This window comes from Cavia porcellus, unplaced genomic scaffold (genome assembly GCF_034190915.1).
Source record: "Cavia porcellus strain 051 isolate PalLab524CR breed Dunkin Hartley unplaced genomic scaffold, mCavPor4.1 scaffold_9, whole genome shotgun sequence".
In the NCBI taxonomy this organism is placed as follows: Eukaryota; Metazoa; Chordata; class Mammalia; order Rodentia; family Caviidae; genus Cavia; species Cavia porcellus.
This window is the reverse complement of record NW_026947492.1, coordinates 997,574-1,024,664: the sequence shown is the minus strand read 5'-3', so window position 1 is coordinate 1,024,664 and position 27,091 is coordinate 997,574. Positions and strand designations below refer to the sequence as shown.

General features: G+C 41.1%; 1 protein-coding gene across 9 annotated transcripts in view; it reads left to right on the top strand.

Moving 5' to 3' along the window:
* The window catches only part of CUNH11orf65 (chromosome unknown C11orf65 homolog), a 50,065-nt gene extending 22,974 nt beyond the window's left edge, over positions 1-27,091 (top strand). For 8 of the 9 annotated variants that reach the window (XM_063255712.1, XM_063255708.1, XM_063255711.1 and 5 more), the window contains 4 exons: positions 219-349; positions 20,078-20,248; positions 24,810-24,865; positions 26,669-27,091. In XM_063255712.1, the coding sequence (XP_063111782.1) occupies positions 219-349; positions 20,078-20,248; positions 24,810-24,865; positions 26,669-26,808 (498 nt within the window). In that variant the 3' untranslated portion in view covers positions 26,809-27,091. The other variant, XM_063255710.1, reaches the window with a different exon arrangement.

The window sequence follows — 27,091 nt, the reverse complement described above, 5'->3', positions numbered from 1 at the left end:
GCTCACAGAGGTCTGCTTGCTTATTCAGAAGCTAGTGCTCAGTGTCCCGGTACACAAGGGCTGTGCAGCGTGTGCTCACGTCTTAATTATAAATACCTCATAAAGGTGGGTCGTGTCTTCTGCTTCTATCTTACTATATTTCTACTGGACACACAGATAGATTGGCATTTTGCAATCAATATTCCATACTTTGAAATATTCATTTTTTTTCTCAATAGTTTTGGATGCCAGCTGGCAGTGAAGTGGTGGAAGATAGAAAGGAAAGTGAATTCCATTTTTCTAAACTGAAGAGAAGACAAGATTTGGAGAGAAAAAGAAAAATTAGAAAAATAGAATGGATGAGGCAAATGTAAGTAGATGAAATGTTTAGACTTAGTAAAGAACTTGAAAGTATTTTAGAGAAAACAAATTTAGAAAACATACTATTTAACTTCAAGGCTTATAAATCATGGCATTTGTAGTGGTGGCATACAAACAGCCATGAATCTAAGTGGAGAAGCATACAAAGTGCAGAAAAAGGCCCACAAATAGACCGTTACATCGTTACATCGACTAAGGAACGGATAGAAAAGTGTTTCTGTATAATGGAATACCATCTATCCATAAAGAATGATAACTGAACACTCCACACGTAAGTGGATGTGCCGTGAGAACGTACTTACCGCTGAAGTAAATGTCAGACATCAGTATGACAAGGAAAAACATGTGTTTTGTCCCAGAGAGCATGATTTCCGCCAAGCAGCGACTCGGACACACTGCCTGTACCCTAACCCCCTGTGAGCCACTTGGGGTTGGCTTTGTCTGATGTCTTGTCTGATGTGCGACAAGGTGTGGTTTTTTTGCATGTGGATATCCAGTTGTTCAATATATTTTGGGGGTACAATCCTTTCTCCACTTAATTGTTTTTGCACCTTTGCCAGAAATCTGTTGTGTGGATCTATTTGGGACTCTGTATTGGTACTTGGGTGGTTTGTCTATCTTTATCAATGCCGTTCTCTCAGGATTGGTAGAACTGTGTGATGTCGTGGGACTGGGGAGGGTTGGAGCTCCAATTTTGTTGCTTTATCAAAGTTGTTTAGACTATTCTGAGTCTTTTCTGTTTTACAGAAATGTAAGAATCAAAATGTTAATCTTTATGGAAAATGATGTTGGCAGTTTGATAAGGAATTGTGTTTTTGATCTTTATTATTTTCTCCTTTTCATTTTGATTTTATTCTCTTTTAATTTCTCAAGGAAAGTTATGACAATATTTCATAACTTTCTTTTCTAATAAATGTACTTTATGTTAAAAAAAAAATGGGCCAGAGATTTAGCTCAGCTGCATAAGCGCCTGTCTGGCAAGAGCAAGATTGAGTTCAATCCCTGGTACCAAAAGAAAAATACATATACATACATATATATACATATATGTATATATATATAGTTAATCACTCATCAGCAAAGGTGCCACCAGAATTTATGTAATTAGAAAATATATTGTTTTCAACAAATTGGGTATTCAAATGCAGAAAAAATGAGTATGACTCTGTGTCATATTAAAATTACAATGCTGCCCCAGTTCTCAAATAACTTGCTCCATAATTCTGGGGAAGATGACCACATTCACGTTTGTCATTTGATGCGGAGTTCACAAAGGGAGGCAAAATTTTGCCCAGTGTGTTTCTCATCTCTGGCCAAATTGTTCACAAACAGAGGTGTTCATGAGCTGAGGCATTACTGTAACTTTAAAGAGATAATAGGTCTAAACATAAGGGCAAAGACCATAAAACATTTAGAAGTACCAAAAGGAGACTATTTCAGTGACCTTAATTTTGGCAATATTTCTTTATTATTGTTGCTGATTTTTATTTTAAGGAGAAAAAAGATAAACAATGAAACCAACTTACAAAAGCAGTCAGTAGAACAGTTACAATAGTTGATACACTACATACCTAGCAGCTGTTTAGAGTTCAGGACAGAGGCATGATGTGTTATTTAATCAAGCATTCCTTTCAAGGAACGTAGAGAAGCCAGCTGTGTAACTATCTTAAATATCTTGTGTGCACATATATTGCTTTTCTTTTTCCCCTTCCTTTACCCTAAATATTTCTTATGTAGGACACAAAATGTGTGAACTGTAAATGAAAAAATCCATTGAACCACACTTCACATATTTTGGTCTTCAACAGCCTGTTATAAAAATAAAACTGTGAGGCATAGACAGTGCTAAAAAATTACAAAATATATATCTAACGAAACTCTTAAATTTAGAACATACTTCTAAAATTGTGAAAAGTAATAAGACAGTATAATTTTAACATAGGCCAAAAATGTAAACAAGAACTCCCCTCAGTGAAGCTATACCGACAGCAGATTAGCAGCTCCATTAATGACGAGCGTCACTGGGCATTGCAGAAGTGCAAACCAGAGCGGTGAGACACCACCACACACCCACGGGAATGGAAAAAGTGTCTGTTGTACTAGTTGCTGGCAAAGATGTGGAGCAAATGCAGTTGTGCAGGTACTTTGGAAACATTCCGGCAGGTTTTATTTTCATTTTTAAATGTTTTTTGAGACAGAATCTAGCTCAGGCTGCCTCAGACTTGCAGCGATCTTCTGTCTCTCCCAAGCACTGGAATTACAGATGGTTGATACCACACCTGGCAGGTTTTTTAAAAAGCAATTTAACACATCTTCTAGTCTATATTCTACAGCTATTCCACCTTCAAGTATTTACTAAAGTGAAATAAAAATTTGTTCTACAGAAAGACTGCATACAGATGTTGAACCAGGTTTATTTGTTGTAGTGCTAAGTCGGAACCAATACAAATGTCCGTCATAGGTAAACATGTAAACAAATGGTGGTGTATCTGCACACACGTGCAAATAGTGTCCATCAATACAGAGTAATAAACTGTGGATACACGTGACAGTGCGAATAAGTCTCAAAATAATAATGCTGAATGAAACGGCAAAAGCATATACTATATGACCCCATTTACATCACATTCCAGAAGATATAAATCTAGAATGACAAAGATAAGTAGTTGGCTGGAGATGAGGGGGACATAGAGAAAGGATTCCCAGGAGGTGCAAGGAAACAGAGTAATGAATAATTAGTTTTTATTATAGTAATATATTCACAGGTGTGTGTATAAGCAAAACTTTAAATTGTACAATGCAGTATATGGTTTAGTGTACATCAGTTGTAGCTCACAGTTGTAAAATTTCTTTAAAGTGTGTGGGCAGACCGTCAGTTCTTCATCTCCTTTGGTTGTGGGTGAGGTGAGGGCAGCCCGACCGCCAGGGTTGTGGAGCTGTTGGGCCTTCAACACGATGCAGGTCTCAGCCCTGCCAGCTGTTCCACACTAGAGTCGGGGTGCTAGTGGAGAAAAGGTGGAATCCTGAGGCTCGAGATCAGTTCCGTGAGAGGACAAGGCAAAGAGCCATAAGCCTCAAAGTCCCTCCGTGGGGGAAGAAAGCTTTGTTGCCCCTTTTAAAGAAAGCAGCAGCCCCCTCCTGCATAAAATGTTTTAGTAACTGCACTGGTGCCTGCCACACAAGCTCATGCCCATCCTCGGATCTCCTTACACCCTTGTCATGGTTTATGTCTGTGGCCCCCAGACCTCAGGAGTTTGCATTGTGCATTTGTGATGGTTCATTGTCTAGTGCTTGGATTGATGGTGTCAGTGCTCCACCCACATAGGGGAGGAGCCAGGGTGTGATGTAATGGCAGGAAGAAGGTGTCTCTCTCTTTCTCTTTTGCTGGTTTCTGCTTTGCTGTTTGCAGCCGCCATGAACTGCGGCTCTGCCATGCCATCCTGCCTTGGAGCCAACTGACTATGGACTGAAACCGCCAGAAACTGTAAGAAATAAACCTTTGCTTTCCCAACTTTGGGTTTCAGGTATTTTGTCTCAGCAATGAGTAAAAAGTAACCAAGACAACCTTCTAGCTCACAGTGAGAGTTGTATCTCAGGACAGCCCAGAGAAGGAGGTACAAGGTCTACTCTAATGGTATTAGAGCTTTTAAGTCAAAAGAGCTACAAGAACTTACTACTATATTATCAGGAACCTTAGACACACACTACGTGAGGATGGAATCTAACTTTGTTAGATTAAGAATTACGTGGGCTGGGGGGCTGGAGGTTTAGCTCAGCGGCATAAGCACCTGCCTTGGAAGCAGGCAGTCATGAGTTCGATCCCCGGTACCGATAAAAACGAAAAAGCCAAAAAAAAAAAAAAAAAAAAAAAAAAAGAATTACGTGGGCTGAATTTATGGACACAGCCACACTCGCCAGAAATTACAGATTTAAAGTATTGACTGAGCAATCAGAAATGATAGCAGTCTGTTGGGTCAGCTAATCCAAGTGTAAACTCAATTTCTACCATTATAAAATGCCCAGATGTCCTTAGTATACTGTAGAAATAGGCCTGCTAAGACTCTAAGTATGTTTCCATTATGTGCAATTTACTTGGCATTCCAATAGTCGTATCCCTAGGAGGTCCCAGATTATACCGGTTCATCAGATTATTAAGAAATGGCTTTTTGAGGGGGAAAAACAGAATTCTTACAAATTCTGTCCTTTACAGTATGGAGGGGATGGGAGAATAAACTGATAGAACTGGTTCCTTCACCTTAAGAGTCCCCAAACTCAGGCACTGGACCAAGACCAGTAGCCGTCTGGAGCCTGCAAGGACAGAGCTACCCAGCAGGAAGCCAGTGATGACTGTATTTACAGCTACTCCTCACTGCTCGTATTTCTGCCTGAGCTCTACTTCCTGTCAGATTGGCAGTGGCGTTAGATTCTCACAGGAGCAAACTGTGTGTGCAGCTCGTATGAGACCCATGCCTGATGATCTGAGGTACAGCTGAGGCATTAGTGCTGATGTCAGGGAGTATAATTATCATATGTTGCAATTATATATTAATAAAAAACAGAAACCTCCTCTATAGTCTGTAGAAAAATTACCTTCCAAGAAACCAGTCTCTAGTGCCCAAAAATGTCGGGGATATAGCTTTGGATCACTTGGGAATAATGGAACTGTTGTACCCCAAAAACGAGCCCCCAAAATGGTGTCCAAAAAATGGGCAAGATGCCTTTTTTAAAGAAAAAGGAGCACTTTTATTTATCCTGGCACCAGCGACACAGTGCAGTAGGAGCTTGCAAAGCTGTGTAACTGGTTAAAATTTTGACAGACTTTTATAGAAAGAACAATTAAGAAGACCTTTGTTTCCCTTTGCTTGAGGACAGAGAAGATTCCCAGGAGTTTAGAGTCCTTTGTCAGCTAATTTTAGCACTTTATTTTTAGATAACATCTATCCTTTGCAGAGGAGAACAGTGGTTAACATATCAATCAGGTCAGCCAGGACGATGGTGCATACAGAACAGTATGACGGCACTACAGTTATTTTACAACAATGTGGTCGGTGTCCCAGGGTGTCCTGTTGTAGAAAATAGTTGCATGTTGCAAAGGGAATTAACAGGTAATTTACATATAACTTGGGCATTGGCAAACACACCATAGGATGACGAAGCTCTTTTTTGCTAGTGTACAGCAGGAACTTTGAAGACACAGGTCATTCAGACATAATTGCAGCTAGGCTTTTAGGTGTGACTTCTTTAACAGGGAAAATCAGTGTAGCCCTTGGTGCTAGACGTTGTTGGGGACCCGGCCTAAATCCCCAATCTCCCAAACAATTGTACAGCGAAGGCTTAAATAAATGAGACAAGTGGTGTGATTTTAGGGTTCCAGGAGGATCAAACCCTTTTGCTGAGTTTGAGACTGAGGGCTAAGACAGGGAATATCTCTGATAACCCATATTTCTTATAGGAGGTTAGAGTGGAAAATGAAGGAAATTGAACAGTCCTTGGGAATGGCTCAAGGACTTTGCAAGTAACAAATTACCTTAACCAGGAGAAGAATCTTAGGAGAAGGTCTACATGTTGCATTTCACTGCAGGGGTGACAGCCTGGGGCTACCGCCTTTATTTAGTGAACTGTGGTTGGAGCCAGGTGTCCTCAGCCATTACTTATTGTTATAACTTGGGCCCCGGTATAAAATCCAAGGAGGCAAGAGACCGAAAATTTAAGTGGCAAAGGCTTTATTTCCAGGCCTGGCGACCAGTCTCCGGGAGCCAATTTGGAGACTGTGTCCCAGAGACTGAAGGGAGGACTTTAAAAAGGGGCTGGAGGAAAAGTGGGGGGGGGGGAGAAACAAAGAAACCTGCAGAGCCATCAAACTTGTTGACCCGAGTCTGGAAACTGTATTGCTGTCCACTTAGCTCTGACAATCTCGGGAGTTCCTGGTGTTTTTTAAATTACTCCCATCCTACAGACTGACATTATCTCGGAGTGGCACATCTGCAGCAATATTTGGAGAAGAAAGTGGACAGTTAATTATCCCAGGACAGCTCGTTTTCGCTAGTGGATGCGAAGGGGTCAAGAGTTACAAGAAGCTGAAACTTAAGTTTTATAAAGATCTGATATCTAACTCATTTGATGCATACAGAACAAAAGGAAAGCACCGATTGGGGTTTGGGCCATAGTATTTCTCAGTAACTTCTTTGAAGCTAAACAGTTCTTAAAATTGGGGTAGCCTCATTTTATGACAGATCATCACCGGGTCGGGAAGAGGTCACCAGAAACCCAAATTCTTTATGGCCTAGATAGATAGGTGAGGGGAGAGGGAGGCAATAAGGCGCCATACAGAACAGAAAACAGCGGTTATGTGTCAAGGTCAGGTAAAGGGTTAAACTCATACGCAAATCTCTCTGCACACAAGCAGGTTACTTTAAACAAGTGTAAATTAATGGGCCCTTCTAGTTTTCTTTAGCTCTTTAGCGGAGAATAGAGGCGCCTAACAGTGATTAACAACCCTTGTTAGCTTGTTTTAGCACAACTTCTGTAGTTTGGAGAGGGCAACAATGGTTAACATATCAATTAGGTGAGATTCTTGCAATTCTTTACAGAGGAGAGTATTGCTCAACATATCAATTAGGTCACTTAACATATCAGTTAGGGAAAAAGGATAAAAAAACATTTAGTAAGCCACTTTACAGGTTTGCTATAATACACATATAATGAAGCTATTTTCTTAGAGTACAACATTCCCCACTGATTTTAGTCAGTGAGTCAAATCATTGACTCATTGGCATCTGTTTATAACCTTGCATGTGTCTTTAAAATCATAAGCTTTTAAGAACTTTGACATAGTTTATCAACTTGTTTACAACACAAGGCCCAGTAGGAGGATTAACAAAGGTCTTGCAGTTGTCATTAAAGCTGTTAACCAAAAGGAGAAAGAAAACCAACATTTAAATTTACTCTGTTTTATCATACAAGTAACAATTTTTAAGTCAGACAGAGGCCTCCTTGGGGTCTCTACAAAGGAGGAGAACACAAAATTATCAGTTATATTAGAAAATCTTAAGCTTTAAAGTGTCCTTGGAAGAAATGATAGTTCATTTATCCGCAGGCTGATGGTCTTTTGAAGCTGGGACCTGTCTGTAGTGGGAACGTTGAATCCAGGCAGGCTTTCAGCTACTTTGACAGTCCATTGCAGCTCAAGTGATTTATGGTGAGGTCGCTTGTCCAGGTGCCTAGGCTCTTTAGCTGCAGTGGGCAGCAGCGAAGTAACCAGTGGATGGAAGTCAGAGCTGGCTGAAAAGTCTGGGGAAGACTTAATAAGATCTTGATTAGTTAAATCAGCTAATTTCTAGAAACCTTCTCACATAAAACCTCAAAAGAGGAAATATCTGCAACATAGGGGGTGCATCACGCACACAAAAGGGGCAAAAGGAAAAGAGACTCACCCAGTTTTCGCCAGTTTTTAAGGCCATTAGTAATTATGGTCTTTAAAATCTGGCTTATCTTTTTACCTCTCCTGAACTCTGAGGCTGGTAAGCCCAATCGAGTTTTCTAATTGATCTGCAAAGCTTAGGTTAATTTGAGTTACTAGGCTATAAAAGCCAGGCCATTGTCGGACCCCACGGATAAAAAGGGAGACCAAATCAGGGAAACTGCTATCAGAGCTGACTCAGACAAAGTAGAAAACACTTATATCCTTGAAGTTCAGGTCTTTTATTTTTGTAACACTATTTTCTAGTGTTTTTAGGCATAGTCCCACGATAACCAGTGGTTTCTATGTGTTGCAGTACTTTTATATTTACCAATTGGCACTGAGGGCATCTGAAGCTCACAGACTGGGCTAGCTTGATATTAGCCCCCGGGGATCTCTCGGAAGTTGAGCTGCCAGATGCTGGTCTTTTTAAGTGCAAATGGGCTCTGACAAAGAAAGTAGGTGGGATCAGCAGTAACATCAAGCTTATCTCAATCCCCACTGATTTTGGGGCTTTCTGGCTGTCTTTTGGAAGGTGGCATTTGCCAAATTATTTTCCCGTATAACAAGTAATCTTCTGCCCAATGGCTTATACAGCAGATAGTAGCCACTCTCCTTGGCATCTAGATGGCAGCCAACAAGTCCAAATTTGGGGAGCATTTTAATCTTTTGACCCCAGAAGACAATAAACACCATTTTTGATAAAGACAACTTGAGGCCTCAGTGTGGGCAACGAGTTTAGCCCACTATGCTGATGTCTCTGGCTCTAAGATTTTTTCCCATAGAACCTAAGATTTTGTGTAACGGCAGCTCCCACCACCTGCTTACCTTGATAGACGTAACTGCTTTCATCAGAGAAGTAGGATGGAACTCTAGATAGCAGCTTATCCACTAGATAAGGTCGACGTCCCGTAAGGTGATCAATAACCTCAGTACAATTGTGGTGAGGCAATGAGGGGTCGTCCTCAGGCAGAAAAGTAGCCGAGTTTGAAGCTGCTGTTTCCAGAAATAGTGCCTGATAATGTATGGCTCAGGAATTAGACATCCATCAGTCTACTGGGGCCTTGATGAGAGTCTCCAGTGAATAGGAGGAAACAATTAAGAGTTTGTGTCCAAAAGTCATTTTTTAAGCCTCCTTTATGAGGGGGCCACTGAGGAAATCACCGCAGACAGGGTGGCCCTCTGACTGCCACAGAACCAAGTCTCTTGGAAAGGTAGGCAACAGGCCTCTGCCAGGGTCCCAAACTCTGGGTCAGTCCTGTGGCTCCTAGAAATTTTGTACTTGTCTTTTAGTCACAGGGACTGGAATCCGTTAGATGGCTCACAACAACCAGTGTAGTCTTTCTTTGTGTAGACTGGTTCTGACAAGGTCGGGGGAACTCGCATCAGAGCAGTCACTTTCTCGGCTGGCCCCTCTGATGTGATTGCTACTCTTTGAGTGGCCTGATCTGCCAAATTGTTTCCTCAGGTGAATAGCAGCAATCTGCTGACAGCCAGACTGCTGCCAGCAAATCTAGGATCTGTGGAGCCCTTTTTTTTTTTTTTTTTTTAAATCTTAGCTCTGGCTGAGGTTAAGAGACCTCGCTCTTAATAGCTGGCTCCATGTACATGTATAGTAGCAAAAGTGTATATACTATCAGTATAGATGTTTACCCTCTTTCCCGTGGCTAGTTTTAGTACCTCAGTCAAAGCATTGAGCTCCACCTTTTGGGCAGAGATGCCAGGCTCTAACCGCTTAACCCAGAGTACCTCCTTTTTGGTGGTCACTGCTGCCCCGGCCACTCATCTGCCTCTGCCATTCTGGATGAAGCTGCTTCCATCTGTGAAGTTTCTCAGGTCATTGTCAGGCATAAGGGTGGCTGGGTTTAAAGCTGAAGAAGTCTTGAAAACTACCAATTCTGGGTCTAGGAGCAGGGCCTAATAGTGTGAGATTCTAGCACTCACATTTTTGGGAGGGGTTTTGATAAGAGTCTCTAAACTGTGGGAGGTCACTACAGAAATCTTCTGTCCAAAAGTGAGTTTTTTAGCCTCTTTTAAGTAGCATTGCCACAGCGGCCAGAATTTTTAGGCATGGAGGCCACCCTCTTGTTACTGGATCGAGCCTTTTGAAAAGATAGGCTACAGGCCTCTTCCAAGGGCCAATGTCCTGGGTTAGGACTCCTTTGGCAATGCCCCTGAATTTATCTATGAACAAGGTGAATGGCTTGGTAACATCAGGGAGTCCCAGGGCTCGGGCCTCTGTCAAGGCCCACTTGAGCTGCTGCAAGGTCCGTTCACATTTATCAGTCCAGTTTAGTGAGTTTTTCCCTTAAGGGAGCTGTATAGGGGGTGAGTTGTTTCAGTAAAATTTAGAATCCACAGCCTGGAATATCCGACAGCTCCCAGAAATTTGCGCACCTGTTTCTTAGTTTCTGGGAATGGGATCTGCAGTATAGCCTGGGCTCCTTTTTAGACAAGTCCTCTTTTTTTTTTTGCAATTTGTAGCCCAGATAAGTCACAGCCTGACAGCACAATCGGGCCTTTTTAGCTGAGACTTTATAGCCTAATTGCCCCAAAGTCCTTAACAGTTCCTCAGTTGTCTCTCGACAAGCTTATAAGCTTCTGGGGGGGTTGAGGCTATTAACAAGTCATCCATGAACTGGAGGAGCGCTATCTCAGGGTGTTTTTCCCTAAATTTTAAAAGATCTCTTGCTAATGTCTCATCAAAAAGAGTGGGAGAGTTCTTGTAACCCTGAGGTAAACGTGTCCGGGTCAGCTGTTCTTTTACCCCTGTATCTGGGTCAGTCCATTCAAAGGCAAAAAGGGGTTGACTCACCAGAGTAAGAGGCAAAGTGAAGAAAGCATCTTTCAGGTCCAGAACAGAGTACCAGGTGTTCTCAGGATTTGGCACTGTTGGGTATAGGCTCAGAATTTGTCTATTAACCTCTCTGAGATCCTGTACAGGGTGATAGTTATTTGTTCCTGGCTTCAGTGACTGGAAGCAAGGGCATGTTCCAGGGAGAGACACAAGGAATGAGAATATCATTGTCTCTTAGCCTCTGTATGTGGACTTTAATCCCTTTCTGGGCCTGCAGGCTTATCGGGCATTGCCACAAGTGGAAGGGGCATGTCTGAGGCAAGAGCTCCATCACAAGGGGCCCTTGGTTGACTGCTAGCCCTGGAGGATTGTCTTCTGCCCAGACTTCTGGAATCTCCTGTTTCCATTTGCTCAACAGTTTTAACTCTAAGTCAGTTGTGATGACTCAGGTATGTTGGACAAATTTCCCAGTAGATGGTAATTTTTCCCTGTTTTAAAAGACCTTTTGTGTTATCTCTATCAACTGGCTGAGGGCATTTTCTCAAAACTCTCAAACCTTTGTAATCTTTTTTCTAACATGTGGGGCCGACTGAGTTGCAAAGAGAACAACTGGGGAAACCTCCTTACCTCTGGATGTCCAATCGGGGTGGGACGAAGGGAACACATGGTTTTGGCATTCCATATCAGAGAGCAGGCTTTATCTGGATGGCACACCACCTTTTGTCCCAGGGTGCCACGTGGCAGGCCATCATTTTACTGAAATTACATACTTAACAAAAAGAAGCTTTTTCATAGGTAAAAAATTGTGCCATATAATCTCCCAGATGTCCACAGCACATGCAAGAACTTATATCTTATCTCTGTTATCATCTATAATCTCATATTAATGGAAACACTTTGCAGCAAAGGTTTAGAATCTTATAAATAAGTCTATCAAAACTGATCTAATACTGTCAAATTTTGAACATATTTACTTCTTGTCAAACCTGTTGTTTTCAGTACTATAAACCAAGACAAATAAAATTTACATCATCTCAAGCTTTCTATAACTTACAATATACCTCTAAGTTTTATCTTCTTTCATATTCTGACACAGCCAGATATTTTTACTTGAAGACAAACCACTTTCTTTGTCCCTCCTTTTTACTATCACCAGTCAATTACCTTTTCTCTCGCTTCTCAGACAACATTAAAACTCTCAACAAAACCCTTGAAGTCACCTTCTAGTAGTCTAAAACATATTTAATTATTTTATGTCTTTTTACCACATTAAAGTGCTGTTTTTTAAAAAAAAAACTATAACCCTTTTACTGGCTCAATTACAGTATGACCTGGTTTTCACTTGGTAAAATTGACATGATTCTTAAAAACCATAAATATACACATATATGTGCACATATGTTTACTTTTTAACCAGAAAGAAAAATACTCCTTTTAAAAGGCATGCCGAGGTTGCAAGCAATCAATTGAAGACTTACATATTAAACAAGGCGCCACAACATTAAAGACACAAACAAAGGTTGTTTCTTGCACAGTTTGGTGAGCTAAAGGAAATAATTTTTCTTATTATGAACCTTGAATCTAATAAGCCATATGAATCCTGCAACAGAAATGGGCAACAAGCCCCTAAGTTAGTAACAAATTTAAACAGGCAAACAATTTTAAAGTACAAAAAACTCTGAACATAAGTATCTAAATCCCTTAGTCCATTCTGGGCTCGTAGAAGGGGTTCCTAGGAGAGAATGTTCTGTTAGATTTGGGGTAACCAAAAGGAGAACAATTAGAACAAATGGACAAACAAACAGACATACAAGACGAGACAAGCTGCAGCAAAATGGCCTTTGCTCAAAAATTAGTCAAATTTTGGGATCTGGAGGAATTAACAAATTAACCAATAGAGTGGTTCCCCACCCGGGGCAGAGTCACAAATGGCAAAAATCAATTGACTCTGTCCTTGGGAGGTATCACTCCCCCAAATTAAGGGCGTCCCCTTCCAAACGGAGCGGTTCCCCACCCGGAGCAGAATCACAAATGGACAGAATTTGTCCGACAAACCAACTGACTCTGTCCTTCGGTGGTTCCTACTCCCAAATTGAGGGCATCCCCTCAAAATTACAAATTGACCGTGGCCCAAACAAATCTTCCAGAGCACTTACTTTCAAATGTTCAGAAATGAGTCTGGGGTCTTGCTTCCATCCAGGACGAGCCCCCAAATGTTATAACTTGGGCCCCAGTATAAAATCCAAGGAGGCAAGAGACCAAAAATTTAAGTGGCAAAGGCTTTATTTCCAGGCCTGGCGACCAGTCTCCGGGAGCCAATTTGGAGACTGTCCCCCAGAGACTGAAGGGAGGACTTTAAAAAGGGGCTGGAGGAAAAGTGGGGGGGGGGGGAGAAACAAAGAAACCTGCAGAGCCATCTAACTTGTTGACCCGAGTCTGGAAACTGTATTGCTGTCCACTTAGCTCTGACAATCTCGGGAGTTCCTGGTGTTTCTCAAATTACTCCCATCCTACAGACTGACATTATCTCGGAGTGGCACATCTGCAGCAATATTTGGAGAAGAAAGTGGAGAGTTAATTATCCCAGGACAGCTCGTTTTCGCTAGTGGGTGTGAAGGGATCAAGAGTTACAAGAAGCTGAAACTTAAGTTTTATAAAGATCTGATATCTAACTCATTTGATGCATACAGAACAAAAGGAAAGCACCGATTGGGGTTTGGGCCATAGTATTACCCAGTAATTTCTTTAAGTTAAGCAGTTCTTAAAATTGGGGCAGGCTCATTTTATGACAGATCATCACCGGGTCAGGAGGAGGTCACCAGAAACCCAAATTCTTTATGGCCTAGATAGATAGGTGAGGGGAGAGGGAGGCAATAAGGCGCCATACAGAACAGAAAACAGCGGTTATGTGTCAAGGTCAGGTAAAGGGTTAAACTCATACGCAAATCTCTCTGCACACAAGCAGGTTACTTTAAACAAGTATAAATTAATGGGCCATTCTAGTTTTCTTTAGCTCTTTAGCGGAGAATAGAGGCGCCTAACAGTGATTAACAACCCTTGTTAGCTTGTTTTAGCACAACTTCTGTAGTTTGGAGAGGGCAACAATGGTTAACATATCAATTAAGTGAGATTCTTGCAATTCTTTACAGAGGAGAGTATTGCTCAACATATCAATTAGGTCACTTAACATATCAGTTAGGGAAAAAGGATAAAAAAACACATTTAGTAAGCCACTTTACAGGTTTGCTATAATACACATATAATGAAGCTATTTTCTTAGAGTACAACACTTATCTTGCCTCCCAAGTTATCTGGGTTTTTTTTTTTTTTTGGTAGGGGGGTGATTGAACTTATGACCTTGTGCTTGCCAGGCAGGTGCTTATGCCACTGAGCTCAGTCCCCAGCACCACAGTCCCTTTCTTTATCTCCTATGCTCAGACTGGTATCACTTTTCCTGCTCTTATGCCTAAGGGCTTGCATATCTTGGTTCATACACAACGTTTTATCTGTGAGTCATGTTGATGGTCTTACACTAACTGGGCCAGTGAGCAGAAAATAAGCTCCCTGAGTACCTGAACAGGACAGATATACACTAGAAACAGAACAGTAAATTTTGCAAAAAGTTAGTTTACAGTGTATCTAAAGCTTACAGGCATTTTGCAATGTCTTTTCTAAATTGTGTCAAGTAGTTGACATACTCTGCACTCTCTACCTTGAGGAAGAAAAACACTGACACCAGGACCTTCCCAATAGCTACCTTTTAGCTCTCAAGTTTTCATGTCGAGGCGGAGTCTCACTAAGTTGCTGAGACTGCTCAAACCCCGTTACCGGGTGTTTACTAGGTGACCTAGGGAAGCCATCAGACTCCACGGGGACACAGCAAGAAAGAACTTTGACACTGGGTCAAGCTGCCCTGTCGCTTGGCAGCTTGCCCAACTCTCTTGGAAATGTCTGTAGCAAACAAATACTGTGTGGAGCCTCAAAAAAAAAAAAGTCCCAGGAGGAGAATCATGGCAGAGATTTCCATGATTTAAAATAAGGCAATACTTTCCCATGCTTAAAAACTGTTCTCTATTGGAAAGCCAGTTCTAGGCTTGCTGCTGGATCCTCGTAAAAATTCACTGTTTGACAATAGGATGTTAAATGCTTTGTGGCTGTGAACTGACCTGACTGTGTCCGACCCTCACCTCCCAGCATTTGGGACAAAATTGGAAAATTGGTGACTACTTCAGGAAGAAGTATATTCAAACTAGACAAAAGTGAGTTTATGTCCCTGTGAATGCCCTCTGACGAGGCTTAGATGAGACAGACAGTTCTCGATCAGACAGACTTAAGGTAGTGGTGTTACTTGTTAAGACAAAAGATGCTAATGTATGAGTTGTTTTTTTCCAACTAAAGCTTCAGTATTCTGCTTTAATTGCAGTGTTTGCACTTTGTGATAACAAATGGGTTTTGGGTTGCAGTTTGGGCACTCGTCTCTAAAAGGTTTGCCATCACTGGAATAGATGATCCATCTTGCAAATGTCAGCTTTTTCCTCATGGTTATCTTAGTTGTGCTATGGAGACACGTACACAAGCCAAGGTTTCAGAAATGGAAACTGGGTGTTTACTCAACAGCTTGCTGTTCTGGCCACTGACACAGCCAAGCACATTGCTTTGCCTCCAGTAACGAGTTGCTGGCAACCTCGTGCCAGATTGGTTATAGTGGGTCCCTGCTCTAAGAGTGGAGGCATCCCTTTGTCTTCGAAGTGACAGGCAAACATTCTGGATATGAACTCTGTTCTCTCATCTGCATTGCTTCTGTCAGTAATACTGTTCATTACAGAATGCCTTACGCATTATCGTTTTATTTCCTACTTTGCCTTTGACTGGAGGATTCATTTACTGCAGAAGAAGAGTGGTCATGGGCTCAGAACAACAAAGCTCGCTTTGCCATATTCACTGTGTCATTGCCTGGAAACAGCTTTGGCACAATGATGGCATGACTTGCTGGAGTTCCAGCCGGGAGACACTTGGTGACAGACACTATTGTTTGGGTCTGAAATGTCCTCCAAACACCTGTGTTTTAAAGCCTTGGTCTCAGTGTGACTGTATTTGAAGGAGCTGTGCAATGCACCATCGTTTTCTTTCTGTTCTTTTGCACCGTAGCCACAAGGTGAACAGCTTTGCTGTGTTGCTCCCACCATGTTGTACTGCCTTGACACAAGTCTAAAAGCAGTTGGGGCATCTGAACATGAACAGCCACGATAAACTGCCAAAGCTGATTTGTCACAGGCATTTTGTTACAGTAATAAAAAGGTGACCAACACACAAGCCAGTGCATAGGAATAATAACTTTTAAATTTATTCCTGGTCTATATTCATTTACCTTCAAGTAACTGTCCTCTAGAGCTGAGCTTTGTGTTTCTGATGATATGGACATTTCAATCTCAAACTCCAGATTCAAAACTGCTTTAAAAATGTTTCTTATTGAAGTCATTTATTAGTATTCTTCTGGTTTCAGTTTATGTTAGTGTCACGTATAGTCATGCCAGCAGAAACGTGAGGGTTATCCTAGATGTACCACGTTAAGTTCCTGGTGCAGCCTTTCGTCGAGTCCTGCTGATTCTCCTCCCAAGGGTCTCTCAGGCCTGCCATTCGCTCTCATTCTTCACCCTGCTGTCTCAGCAGTTTTCATGCGTACATCATGTGCCGAGTCTTCTTTCTAATTGGTCCTCTGTAGAGAGATTTCTTTCTGAAGTGGCAGTTCCTTCCTTAAAACATGTTAAGTGTTCTCCATTATCTAATGCTACATGACTTTCCTTTCTCTAGGTTGCTTCTTTCTCATTTAGCTACATGCCAATAACTGCTTCATCTTTTTTCCAACATTTTTAATAGTGTATATTGCTAGTTTGATAAGTTTCATCTCAGCAGATGTGTACATGCATATAATAGAATAATATTTCCCTTCCGTAACACCCCATTTTTTTTTTTTTTGTTGGTGCTGGGAATTGAACTCATGACCTTGCACTTGCCAGGGAGGCACTTATGCCACTGAGCTAAATACCCAAACCCCAACACCCCATTTTGATACTTGGCTCAAACAGCTCCTTTTGAAACCTTCTCTGACCTACTTAGGTTAGACCCTACTTTTTGATGCGTCCTATATATCTTTTATGTAGTCATTGTTGTAGTTTATATCTAGATGTCCCCCATGCCTCATGTACTCATAGTGCTTTTGAGAGGTGACTGGATCCTAGGGATGTGACACTTACCTGCAGATGAGTCCACTGGTGAGTTTTTATCTAAATATGATACTGGGAGGTGAAGCCTGATCAGAGGAGGTGGGTCACCGGGGTTGAGGCCTGAGTCTTTCTCCCTCTTTTAATCATTCTGTTTCCCATATTTATAGCAGCCCAATTCATCATAGCTAAATCTTGGAAACAGTCTATATGTCCATTAGTAGATAAAAGGATAAAGATAATGTGATACTTATTCACAATTGAATATACTCAAGGATAAACTTGAATCATTTGTAGAAAATGGATACATTATGAGACCAATAATATTAGGTGAAATAAACCAGATGTGGTGGTGCACGCCTGTAATCCCAGCACATGGGAGGCTGAGGCAGGAAGATCGAGGCCCTGTCTTCAAAAGATTACACACACACACACACACACACACACACACACACACACACACACACGTGTGGGCTGCTGACTCAAGGGGGACAGCCACACCCAAGCCTCTCTCCTGAGTCAGCGCCATTTGCAGACTGTGGGGTGGGGTGGGGGAGAACCAGGCCTCACCAGGAGGGGATCTCCACCTGAAAACCGTATCGTTTTCATTGTTTTCTTGGGCGGGGTTTTATTCTGTTTTGTTTTGTTTATGTTAAATCTGATGGCATGAGCAGTTATTTAAAGGATAGCAAGACATACTATGGTAGACATTTTGGGTTTACCATTAGCTTGTTTTGAAGTCCTTTATTGCATTCATTGTTTTGTTTTTACTGTTTCTGCTCTATTCTATTCTGTTGGACTTTTACTATGTCCAAAGTATCTGCAGCTATTTTGAAGACAAGAGGCATTATGGTAACTATTACTGGTTTCATAAAGTTTTGAAATCCTGTATCACTTCTACTAGTTTATCTTGATTGGATTTATTCAGTTTTATTTTCCTTGGTTTTATCCTCTTTAAAATAAAATTTTAAAATGCAAAGAAAAAATATAGATCTATGAAGTGAACTCAGACATACAAGTTTAAATGTCACATGATTTATCTTATGTGAGAAAGCCAAAATTAAGAGCAAAAGAAAGGATAATATGAAAAAGGGAGATATTTTGCAAAAGAGACTAAGAATGTAGGCAGTGGAGAGGAAGGGATTTAAAAAGCTTAAACTGGAAAGAATGCCACTGAGAATATGAGGTACCTGTGTGGGGGCTTCTGTATCAAAGACGCCTTCAGTGGGCACGGCTTCCCGACAGGTGTGACAGTGTATGGTGAGAAGAAAGAGCAGGGGCAGGGTGGCAGCGGCAGACACTTGGGACGGTCAGCGGTTCACTGGGGACAACAGGCCAGGCGGCCGCCAGAGCCTTGGTATTTTTAGGGCACACATCGGGGACGATGCAGCTGGATGTAACACAGGGCACAGAGCTTGCAGAAGTGATAGGAACAGCCAGATTTAGATTATGGGGAACGTGTAACTGGCTCTGTAGCCAGCTGGAGTCATGCAGGCCTCAGCGGAAACCTTATCTCCTAATTTCTATCATGAAGACACGTATGCCGCTTCTGCCAGACTCACTAATTAAACAGCAAGCCCCTCTAGGGAACTCACCTCCATGCAGCTGCACTGCTCGCAAGCAAGCACAGTCACCCTTGGCCTGGGAGGGTGAGTGTCAGCCGTCCTTGCTTCTGCTCCACTGGAAGGGACGTAAGTTACTGCAGCCTCTGTGGAAATCAGTATGGAGGTTCCTCATTTGACCCAGCTGTGGCACAGTTCACCTGGCTGAGGTACGGCACCAGCCCAGGTGCCCACCAACAGGTAAATGGATAAGAAAGTAATACAGATGCACAATGGAGTTTATTTGGCCATAAAGAAGCATGGAATTTTGTCGTTTGCAGGCAAATGTTAGGAACTGGGGATCCTCATGTTGAGCAACATGAGCCAGACACAGACAAGTAGAGCATGTTCTAATATGTTCAATCTAAAGATGATCAAAAAAGTAGACCATTATTAGACGAAAGGCATAAGGGAGGTGGGGAGGAAGGTGTAAGGAGACTAACACGTGATTAATGATTAACACACACGCAGGTTAGAATGTCAGTGTTTTGTAAAACAGGCGCTGGTGGTCAACTTAACGCCAGCTGGATTACACCAGCATGGCACTGAGCGAAGATGCTCCACCTGAGGAAAGTTGCCAGCATAAATAGAGAGGTGGAGAAGGAGAAGGAGGGTGTTGAGGCATTAAGGCATTAATGTGTTGTTGCGTTGAGGCATTGTGGGTTCTCCTACGTGTTGCTGTTTGAGCTGTTGGTTCTCCTGGAGAAGCTCTGGTCCTTACATCGAGCATCGCTTCCTGGCTCTGGAGGGGAAGATATGTGCTGCTTGGTCTCCAGGATGAACTCGTCATGCTGACTTCCTGGCATGTACCTGACTGTGCTTGGCATCGGAGGAGCTCGGGGCCTTCCTGTTGCTGAGGACAGCTGTGGTGCCTTTCAGGACAGCCCTGGTCTTGTGTTTGAATTCTCGGCTCCAGCGTAGAACCCTCATCCCACTAGCACAGCTCCTTCACCCCGCTAGAATGGACTTTCTGGCTTCCACCGCTGACCCTTGGGTCTTCCTCACACGGATCCATAAAAGAGACTGGCGTGAGTCCTTCTTGTGGCTCCAATTGGACACGTGGAGGCGTTGTCCTAAGCTCCGGATTTTTATCTGGACTCAAGTGGGACATTGCTGTGGGGTTTAGGCTCTTGACTAAATAATCTATGTCTTTGGTGTTGGGGATAGATTTCCTGTATTTTCCTGTGTTAACTCCCGGCGACCATTATAAAAATAATATTATAAACCCCATGTCCTGATTCTAGTTGTTCTCTGCACAACCCCTGACTACAACAGGCACTAATAAAAATTTTTTTAAAAAATGCAACATAAGGGCAGGTGATTTTTTTTTTTTTGTCTTTTTATCTGGGGATAAAAAGGGGATCGAACTCATGACTGCCTGCTTGCAAGGCAGGTGCTTATGCCGCTGAGCTAAATCCCCAGCCCCCAGGGAGGTGATTTTAAGAGGGCTTTCTTGTTAATGTGGCTACTTTGCCTCCTTCCCTCCAGTATTCCATCACATGGATCTCAATTTAGGTGCATCAAAGTTATAGGATGAAAACGACTTAATGTATAGTATCAATTCATAAATGGCAACAATATTTATCAACTGATTGTACTTGTGATCACCTTTGAAAGGGTTTTTGTCTCTTCTCTTTAGGTACTATGCAGGAAGCCTGGAGGCTAAGTCAGCTCATTATGAAACTGTAGGTTTAATTCATACAGCAACAAAAGGGCTCATAAGAGCCATGGAAGATGGCGGGGTAGACTCCGTGATGGAATGGGAAGTGGATGAAGTGCTGAACTGGACAAACACCCTCAACTTTGATGAGTAAGTACATTACGTGTTGCTATAGTTGAAGAACAAAGACAGTCATACTGTGTTTTCTAACATCCCCATGCTGAATCTTGGGGCCATGAGCGTAATCCTCAAAAACAGGTTTTTATTTTTACAGAAAAGAAAAAAATTAAAGATTAAAAAAACCAATGGTCCAAAAATAGAGGGAAAAAATTAGATGTTTTTTATGCTCATGTTTTATTTTTCTTCTGTTTTTTTTAAGACAAGGTCTTCCTTCGTAGCTCTGGCTGGCCTCAAACTCGCAGCAATCCTTGTGCCTCAGCTTCCCAAGTGCTGGGATTACAGGTGTGCGGACCACACCTAGTTTCAGATTTTATTCTTACGCCCACTCTAATTTGTTCTTTCTCTGGAATTTAGTAGCAAGCCTAAAAACAAAATTAACTATACAAGGAACCTCCTCAATCTATATCCCCTCGTCTTTCTGTGAGATATTAAAATATGAAGATTTTGTGTAGTGAAAATTCTAAAATATTTAGTATAGCTTGGGAAATGCAAATCAATATCACAGTGATTACCATTTTCTATTGTCTAGCAAGATTATAATTAAAATACAGATAAAACAATTGGTGAGTCTGGAGAATTTGAAACACTTATACTTTGCTAATAGGAACATGCAATGCTGTAACCACTTTGGGAAACAATTTGACAGTTTTCCAAATGGAGTTGTCATATGATCTAGCAATTATATTCCTATGTGTATATATCCTAAAGAAAGAAAAATACATGTCTACACAAAGATCTACACATGAATATTTATCAAAACATTTTATAATAACCATCAAATAGAAATGACTCAGATATCTATCAGCCGAGGAATGGGTTAGTAAAATGTGATGGTTAGCTGACAACAGAAGTAGCAGTGATGCATAATATTGATGAAACTGCTAAATGAAAGAAGCCAATTAGAAAGGACCATATATGTATGATTCTGCTCTTGTGAGGTGTCCAAAATAAGCAGGTTTACAGACACAGAAAGTAGATTAGTAGAGGCTAGCTAGCACTGGTGAATTGGGGGGATAGTGAGGTGATGGTTAAGGGGTTTGATTTCTTGTGGGGATAATGATAATGTTTGAAAACTGACTGGCAATCTGGCGTGATGGTGCATGCGTGTAACCCCAACACTCAGGAGGCCGAGACAGGAGGATCGTCATGATTTAAAGGCCAGCTGGGCTACACAGTGAGTTCAAGGCCAACCTAAGCAACATAGCAAGACCTTTCTCAAAAACATAGAAAGAGTTGATGGTGGAGGTGGACACACAATTCTGTGAATATACAAAAAAATCCATTGAATCATATACGTTAAATGGGTGAATTGTATGTCAAATTAATCTGCATAAAGCTGTTCAAAATTTTCAGTATATACTCAGCCAAAATAAGTACTGTGAATACTGCATAGGCAAAAAGGGGGAAAGTGATAATGAAAATAGTTTAATAAAGAAAATTATACAGAAGTTAGAAAAAGTGGAAGAAAGAAGTTGGAAAATGGGAGTAAAACATAAAGTAAAAAAAAAACCAAAATAGTAGTCATTGAACAACAGAACATGAAAAATACCAGAGGAAGTAGAGGAAGGAGGAAGGATGAAAGGGAAAAAGAAGACAGAATAGGCTATCGATGACAAGGACACCCGGAGAAACGTGCCCCTTGACACTCTGCTTGGTGGCAGTCCCGGAGGTGGACGAGAGGTCGCGGCAGTGTCCTGGCCGCCAGGCAGCAGGCCCGCGCCGGGAGCAGCTCGCCGAGTAAGCTGCACGTCGCCAGGGTTCTCCTGTTACGTTCCCTGTGTGGGCTGGAATGAACACACTTCCCTGTAACAAAAGCCAATGCAAATTTGTTCTTTTTATTGCATTTTGTAATACATCGTAACTGCATTCATTTTGGGGAATCAGGATTACTCAAAACCATTATCTTGGTAACTTTCAGTCCCTTTACTTTCTCCGTTCTGTCTCTTCTCCCCTCTCTCCAACCTTCTTTTTTCTCTCTAAAGTCTGCTTTCTTGTTTTTCTACCATCTCTTCTTTCTTTTTTCTTTGCTTTAGGTTCCTCATACAAAAGAGATCATGTGATGGACTTTGTCTGACTTATGTCACTTAATATCGTGGTCTCACACAAACGACACGCCTTCACTCGTGCCTGAATGCATTCCGGTGCATGCCCACATCTTTTATCCATTCATTTGTTGATGGACATCTAGGCTGTGTTCAGACCTTAGCTATTTTGGGTTGGCTGCTATCAACATGGGTGTGCACATAGCACGGAGTATGAGACCTAACACTTTTGGGGATATACCTGGGAGAGAGGTAGGGCTGGGCCAAATGGAATTCCTATTTTTAGTTTTTTGCGGAATCTCCATACTGATTCCCTGAGGTTGTACTAATTCACATTCCCACCAGTGGTGCAGGAAGAGTGCTCCTCTTCCCCATCATCACCAGTATTTGTTGCTTTCTTTGTCCTTGATGATGGTCATTCTGACCAGAGCAACCTGGAATCCTGAAGTTGTTCTGACTTGCACTCCCTAATCGTTAAACTGGAGAAACATTTTTCATGTACTTATTGGCCATTTGTATTACTTCTTTTGAGAAGTGTCTGTGGATGTTTGTTCATTATTTTCTTTTTAGGGCTGTTATTTTTTTCTTTATACATTCTAGATATTAGTCTTCTCTCAGAAGAGTAGTTGGTAAACATTTACCCATTCTGTAAATGTTTATATGAATCTGTTCTATTTTGCTTTGCTTTTAGTAGGAATAAACATGTCTAGTTTCAATCTTCTGCATATAGATAACTGGTTTTCTCAGCACCATTTGTTAAAAGTAAATTATCTCCAACCTAGTCTTTGTCCCACATAACCTTTTGGCTATTTTGTCAAAAACCAGATAAAGGGGGGCTGGAGATTTAGCTCAGTGGCTTAAGTGCCTGCCTGGCAAGTGTGAGGTCATGAGTTCAATCCCCAGCACCAAAAAAAAAAAAAAAAAAAAAACAAAACAAAACAGATAAAGGGTACACAAGGTTGTTTTCACGTCTTCTAGTCTACTGATCTACGTTTATTTTTGTGCTGGTGCCATGCTGTTTTTGTTAGCATAGTTTTATAGTGTAACTTGAGATTTGGAATTATAATCCCTCCCACTTTGCTCCTCTTACTAAGCCTTGTTGGTCTATTCTGGGTCTCTTCTGTTTCCCTTTAAATTTTAGAATTATTTTAATAGTCCAGTGAAGAATGTTGTTGGCATGTTAATGGAATGCATTAGATCACTTTTTAACATTTAATTGATATTCTGCCTAGCCAGGAAAGAGAGGAAGGCTTTCCATTTTCTTATGTCTCCTTCAGTCTCTCTTCAGAGCTATTTACTTATGGTTTCTTTGATGCAGCATCTCACTATATAGTTCAGGCTGGCCTTGAATTCACTATGTAGCTGGCCTTGAACTTGTGGCAATCTTCCTTCCTCAGCCTCCCGAGTGTTGGCATTAGCAGTGCGTGCCAACACACCTGGCTTTTCAGTGACATTCTTTTTTTAATTTCAAAGAGATTAAGACAAAAGGGGACAGAATAAAGCAGATTAGAATAGAACAACGTATGTAACACTGTACTTCACCACAAGACAACCTGGTATTAACAGTAGCTACCATAATGTCTCTTTGAAATAGTTGAGCATACCTTCACATGCAATAGTATCAACTATAACAAAATGTATAAAACCATTCAAGAGGATGAAAGTATTACAGGGCATTGAGAACCAAGTAACTGAAAACAAACGACTACTATATTATCTCGTTTTCCATAAAAAATTTGTTTATACTATCACACATAATAAAATCCAGTAAGAATACAACATGATAGAACCAATGGAAACAGAAGAACAAAAGCATGGTAGGACTTCAAAGCAAGATGATATTAAATCAGCAATGGCTTGTTTTCTTCAAAGTAGCTGTACATACTGTCACACATAATAAAATCAAACAAAATAGAATAAAACCATTCCAACTAATCAATGAAAACATTATAAGGCTTCAAAGCAATGTGATGGGGAATCATGATTACCATAAAATCTTACCATTTCTTACTTCAGTGACATTCTGGATCTAAATCTTAACTACTAAAATCATAAACCACCAGCTTCCAGTTTTCACCAAGACATCAGTGTTAGCAGGACTGGCAAAGTAGAACTAAGGAGAAAGCTTTGTTGCTGTCCCTGACCTTTTTTTCTGAGAGTTTTCTGTCCATACTTTGTAAGTTATTAACTGACATATTAGTGGATCCTCAACTGAAGATCCTGCAGGAATGAAATAGGGTAAATGGGAACACAAGTTGGCGGGGATGAAAGGGCACTCGTAAGGTAGGAAGTGTGTCCCATGTTAATGCTCCTCCAAGTCCGTCTTGCAGTTGCCTTACAATGCATGTGACCTACCAGGAGATAAGAAAGTCGTGAACGTTAAACACTGAGACTATCCCGTTTGTCCCCTTTACCCTACACATGTACTAAATCAATCAATTCATTCCTTAGTAAGTCAATGTAACTTAATGCCCATGTGATGTGCTTAGGTATATTGCCGACTGGAAGCAAATTGCTACAAGCAAGTCCTCAGTTAAGTTCAGAGGTAAGTGAGTTTTTAAAAACAATACTTTATGACAAATTCTCATGAATCAAAATGATAAAATTTTATATATATAAATATTTCTAAACATCCAACAGTTTAGTACCCCGCACAGTACTAGTATAAATGCCCCTGCCATCTTAACCTCTATAGATAAGACTCATTTGGAAACAGACAGTTGTAACCAATACAGTTCCAAATGACAATTCAGTATTATTTAGGTCAGAATAAGAAAATTTCAGGGTTACATAGGTCATGGTTTCAGTAATAATTTTAATAACTACATTTGTAAAAGTAAAGGCCTCACATTATTGGAAACTTTTTCTTTCTTTCTTTGAAGGTTCTGCATCACTATTGTGCTTCTAGGGGTCAACAGTATTTTTCTGAAAATGACAGCACCCTAAAGTGTATAATCACATCCCAGAAACACCCTAATTCTAACATGGCCTAAACTACTGCTTAATAGTAGGCTGGCTGGACAGGTAGGTCAGTAGGTAGATGTCACACTTAGAATAATTCTGGGCCCTGCGTACACACGAGCTTCCATTAACATCCGCCCAGCCATTTACTTCTAACTTGGTGCCACAGTCCCAGCCCAACGTGCTGCTGCTGTCTTCCACAGGTTTCTGCAGGGGCCTTCGAACTGATACTCCTGCACCCTATTCTCTATACAAAGCATAGTGCAAATTCTTCTTTACTAAGATGTGGACGTACTGTCTTGGGATGGTTTACAAAATTAATGCATTTAATTTTCAAAACAGCCCACCTAAAACAGATTGTTAGCTGCACATTAGAGATGAGCAAAGATAGTCCATGATGTGCTCAAAGTCAGCTAGTCAATTTGAGGGCAGGGTTTGTAATGAAGGATGTTAGCGGAGAGCCCACACTTAGACATGATCAAACCCTGCTGCCCATAGCATCTGTCACAGTGAGCTGCTAACTGGTCATGGCCTCGGCCCGTTCTGCTCTCCTACCTATGTGCCCCATTCTTTCCCAGTCTCAGAATGCCTTTGTACTGGTCTCATACCTGTTCCTAAAATACATCATGCAGTTTCCACTTTGATGTTCTTACAGGTTTCCCATCTTTACCAAAGGGCAGCGAGTTGTCTGTTTGCTACAGAAATCTCAAGGTGTAGCACATAGATTTTTACTTGTAGATCAAAGATTATATAAAGGAATAGAAGGTACAAAAAGGACACAGTAACAATATAAACTACTGAGTTAAAAGACTGTGGGAAAAGATATAGGATGGTTGTTGGGAGGAGCATTAGAACAAGTGAAAATTATTTCTAGTGGAGATTTATATAACTAAATCCAGTTGAGAGGGTGACACACTGAAGACATGGTTATTGGAGGTGAATGGGCGCCAGAGAAGATCAAATCCACAGGAGATCTGGGAACTGTAGCTCTGGAGTGGGAAAAGGTATTTCTTTGTGAATAAAGAACTAGCAATTAATTTTTGAGTACTTGCTAAACGCCGTTTCTTCCTATGGGTCACAATGTATGCACCAAAACATGAGCTGGGGTGCAACTGTGACCCCAGATTTTTGGACAAAGTCACCAAAACTTTAGCCATCCCAAGGCATAGTTTCTCAATAAAACCTCAATCTTGTGCTTGCAGAGTCTTTTTTTAAGAGATGGACAATGATTTATGGTGTTGAAAGGGTGAACACAAAAACTGGCACATTTATGGTTTCAGTTCAATAGTTAGCTAGCCTAAGAGTGGTAAAACACAGATCTTATCTGGCATATGGAGTCTGTTTTATTACATCTGACATGTTTCTAATCATCTGTCATTCTCTTTAGGTTTCAATTTTGAGCAAGCAAAGAAAAATATACATGACTACAAAGATGAATCAGAGGCACGAATGGGAGCGCCATATATTTTATCTGAAAATGTTTATGAAAAACCACACTCTACTAGATTGACACCCGAGTCCTCTTAAAGAATGTAAACATAATGTACTTTTATTTTCTGAGCTCCGGCCCTTTGAGCCGTGCATTTATCAGCTGGAACTAAGATAGCTAGTCTGACTACATTAAGTTGTGTGTATGTTCTTGTCACAGAATCCAGCTCAGTTAAATTGGGAAGAGTGAACAGAAACGGAATGTTAGCCCGAATACAGAGGTCATGGAAAATAAGAGAAATTATGCTTGGTATCCTGAAAAACCGTAGTACTCTAACAATCACTTAAATAAATAAAGATACCACTGCTAGATGTTAAACAA